Source organism: Amphimedon queenslandica, unplaced genomic scaffold, assembly GCF_000090795.2.
Source record: "Amphimedon queenslandica unplaced genomic scaffold, v1.1 AMPQUscaffold_12753, whole genome shotgun sequence".
Taxonomy (NCBI): domain Eukaryota; kingdom Metazoa; phylum Porifera; class Demospongiae; order Haplosclerida; family Niphatidae; genus Amphimedon; species Amphimedon queenslandica.
This window is the reverse complement of record NW_003547011.1, coordinates 10,856-15,245: the sequence shown is the minus strand read 5'-3', so window position 1 is coordinate 15,245 and position 4,390 is coordinate 10,856. Positions and strand designations below refer to the sequence as shown.

The 4,390-nt window shown below is 35.3% G+C and overlaps 1 protein-coding gene across 1 annotated transcript; it reads left to right on the top strand.

Moving 5' to 3' along the window:
• The first annotated feature begins 318 nt into the window (after positions 1-318).
• On the top strand, positions 319-883 carry LOC109586890 (uncharacterized). Its single transcript, XM_020003116.1, has 3 exons — positions 319-608; positions 657-692; positions 736-883. The coding sequence occupies exons 1-3, from the start codon at positions 319-321 to the stop codon at positions 881-883; spliced, it is 474 nt and encodes a 157-aa protein (XP_019858675.1).
• Positions 884-4,390: the final 3,507 nt, after the last annotated feature.

Sequence of the window (4,390 nt, the reverse complement as noted above, 5' to 3'; positions counted from 1 at the left end):
GAGACATATATCATATTGAATGATCTAGTATTTGGTACTGAGTATAACATCAGTGTAGCTGCTGTCAATTCTGTTGGAAGAGGTCCCTTCATTGATCCTATTGAAGTAGAAATTGGAATAGGTATGTAATTATTATACTATATCAGTTCTGTGAGAACATGTCTTTATTTAGTACCTGGTCCAGTTGGTTCAGTATCCAGTATCATGGACACTACATGGGCTGTTATTTCATGGAGTGTACCTAGTTATATTCCATCAGACTATCCCATTATCACATATGAGATAGGATATCATATCTTACAGTCTGGTAACTGTTTGATGGTTAATAATGATGGCTTTAATACTGAAATATTACAGCTACGTAATTCAACTAATACATTTATTGTCAACACTGGTCTTAATGATATGTCTTGTTACATTTTTGGCGTACGTGCATACACTGATAATGGAAATGGTGAATGGACAGTTGTTTCTAATGAGACACTAAAACTAAAATTATCATCTAACTGTGCTACATCAGACAGTGTCATTGCTCTTAGTGTGTTAGTGGGTATATTGTGTGGTCTACTAACTGTTAATGTTGTTGTTCATATCTACTGCTTTTTAAGGTATAGTTTACATTCTTTTATATTCAATTGTTATTGTTATTTTTATAGAAAGAAAAGTCCGTCTACTTTTAATAAGCAAACAAAGTTAGTTTATTCTATTACATTAAGCTATTCACTACTTTAATAGAGCTGATGATGATATTGCAATGCAAGTATGTGAACCATATGAAATTCACAAGACTAAACAAAGTAAAGAGAATGAAGGAGCCTATGATGAATGTCAAACAACACTTGATGATGTTTATGCTGTCGAAATTGCTGTTGGGGTGACTTAATTTTATGTTTTACATAGTTACATTATTTTTGTGGATTTATTTAAATTGTCTCTGTGTGTAGTCATACAGTATTAAGGAGTATACAAGTTAGAAGCATAAGAATTCAATGGTCTCACTTTATAATGACAACTCCATAGCCATTTTTCATTAACTTTCTCTTGGTGGGAATGTAAGTTGCCACTTAGAGACTGACTCTGCTTCTATCTATTAAATCTAATACAAATATTACAAATTTACAGATTGTATGATAAACATGATATAGTTTTGAAATATTACTTATCATAGCTTGTTTTAATGGAAAGTAAACGAACTTCAATATAGAGTAATGTTGTTTTCAAAAGCAGTGGTAGAGAACAGCTAGATTTAATAGTCTCGGTAATTTTATTTACCACTGTTAAAATGGTATTTTCAGTATCAGGAGTGATTGTAGTCTTCTTGTTGAGTGTCAGTGAAGTTATTAGTCAATGTCCACCTTCCTCAGGTAAGACACTGAATGTGTATAATAACAACTGTATAGGTTTTTATAGGTATCTACCTGAGGCGGGATGGACACTGTTATCCTAATGGATCATATTTTTGGGATAGTAGTGTCAATGCAGTTACTGAAGCTATATCATGTGTGTTACCTGATGCTAGTCTAACTACTGGTCAGTGGGTTAAATTTGCTGATCCTGATTATCCTGTTGACTGTAACAGTAATAGTGGCAGTGATCCTTTTCGTTGTACTAATGTCACTTCACCTGCTGCTCTCAATCTTTATCTTGCTCAGGGACTACCAGCAGCTCAAGAAGGCTGGTACAAGTGTTGTCTACCCACTGATTGTTCAAATCCTAACACTAACATCATCTTTGCTAATATATTCAGTAAGAGAAGACCATAATCACTTACTGAAGTAATAATTTTTCATTTCATTTGTAGGATTTTCAGAGATAGAATCATTTACTGTTGCTGATCTTCCTTCTGATATGACAGCATATCCTCAGAAATACAAACTGAATTGTACTAAAATTGGACATGATAGGTATGGTATTAGTATGAGCATTGGTAGTACTGCACTGGCTAGTTACACTAACTGTGACGATCAAAATAGTAATTGTCCTGGTACTGTGTTAGTTAGTAGTACCAACACAGTGACATATACTGTTGATATTACATGGGATGGAATGATTGTCAGTAGTGGATCAATCAGTCAATCAACCACTGGAGATCAAAATTATCAGTGTGTACTAGATAACCCTAGTGGTGGTGATGATAGAACACGTACTTTAAGCATAAAAGGTAATAATAAGTATTATTAAGTACATATGTCTCCCTATTAGTACCAGCAACTGCTCCCTCTTCTCTTACTGAGGTCAGCAAGACAGCTACCACCATCACTGTCAGTTGGACTGCACTTGATTCATCTGATGCTGATGGATATGTAGTCAATGTCACTAGTGACACAGACACTGTGCAGACAGTACAGGTGGAAGGAAGTAGTAATACTATAATCACACTGAATGGACTGAATATAGAGGCAACTTATGTCATCACAGTCAGAGCCTATCAACAATTACTGGGACCTGCTAGTACAATCAGTGTACAGACCTTACCAGGTATTGCTACTGCATGCACCTTAATTAAATGTACTTGTAACATTGTTGATGTATTTCTAGTTATTAATTCAATCAATTTGACACTAGTCTCATCCATTACACAACTCAATAACACTCAATATCGTATTGATTGTGTCACAACTACTGATATAAATTCTTTAACTGATGTTTACTGGTTAGTGAATGGAGTGATGAAGAGTAACTCAATGTATACATCAATTGATGTCCTGACATACAACAACACACTACTGGTATATCCTGATCCACTGGGAGTATCAGTTAATGTTACCTGTATAGCAATGATTGGAGGAGTCAACTACAGTCAATCTGTGATATTACATGGTATGATTATACTTTTATCAATAGTAGATACCTTTGTCTCACTTCTAGCTCTTAGTGGTCCTCCAAATAATGTGAGAGGGTTTATATTAAATGCTACTAGTATCAAAGTGAACTGGACCACTTCATCAGAGACTAATGGATATGTGATTGAGTATACTACTGGAGGTGTAACCAGGAATGTAGTATCTACCAGTGAAGATGAAATTATACTATCAAATCTCTTACCAATGAGTACCTATACCATCAGTGTGTACTCATATATAGATCTTCCTTCAGTTAATAGTACAGTAACAGTGTTAAGATTTGATGGTAAGTTATCATCATTGAGAAAGTGTAAATGATATCTGTTCTAGTTCCTACTCCTGTAACTAGTCTCTCGGTCTCTAATGCTTCAACCATTAGTATTACAGTGAACTGGACTATTCCCAGTAGTGACAACTATGTAACATACTACACCATCTCCTATACTCCATCTTGTCCCCAGTTATCATCAGTGATTGAGACAGTCTCTGTTGGTCCTTATCAGTCCACTACAACGTACAGTTATACATTAATAGGTCTGTACAGTGGTATGAACTATACCATCACAGTGAGAGCTGGTAATGTACTAGGAGGATCTAATCCGTCTTCAATTGGTCATGATACAGTATCATCAAGTGGTATGCATCCTATACATGTATATATTTAAATCTTATATATTTTCTGCATAGCTCCTATTGATGTACCTGATTATTTGGCTTTAGTACCAATTAATAATCTCACTTGGAATGAGGTAAATTGTTCTGAGCGTAATGGTCTAATCACAGGCTATACAGTGATTATCAGTAACAGTAGTATCACATACAACCTCACTAGTACTGAGACATATATCATATTGAATGATCTAGTATTTGGTACTGAGTATAACATCAGTGTCGCTGCTGTCAATTCTGTTGGAAGAGGTCCCTTCAGTGATCCTATTGAAGTAGAAATTGGAATAGGTATGTAATTATTATACTATATCAGTTCTGTGAGAACATGTCTTTATTTAGTACCTGGTCCAGTTGGTTCAGTATCCAGTATCATGGACACTACATGGGCTGTTATCTCATGGAGTGTACCTAGTTATATTCCATCAGACTATCCCATTATCACATATGAGATAGGATATCATATCTTACAGTCTGGTAACTGTTTGATGGTTAATAATGATGGCTTTAATACTGAAATATTACAGCTACGTAATTCAACTAATACATTTATTGTCAACACTGGTCTTAATGATATGTCTTGTTACATTTTTGGCGTACGTGCATACACTGATAATGGAAATGGTGAATGGACAGTTCCCATATAGAAAAAACAAGGTTGCAGCATGGTTGTGGCAACCTTGTAACAAGCTAAGTGGTCACAAGGTGGTCACTACCTGGCCACAAGGCCCACCACCTTGTAAAAACCCTGGAATTGACACGTTTTCCACCTTGTGACAACCACGTGACAACCTTGTCATAATGTACAAAAAATTCAATAGCTATAACCTGGAAGCCTATCAGTTAACACATAATTAATATTGTCATCCTAATCCTATATA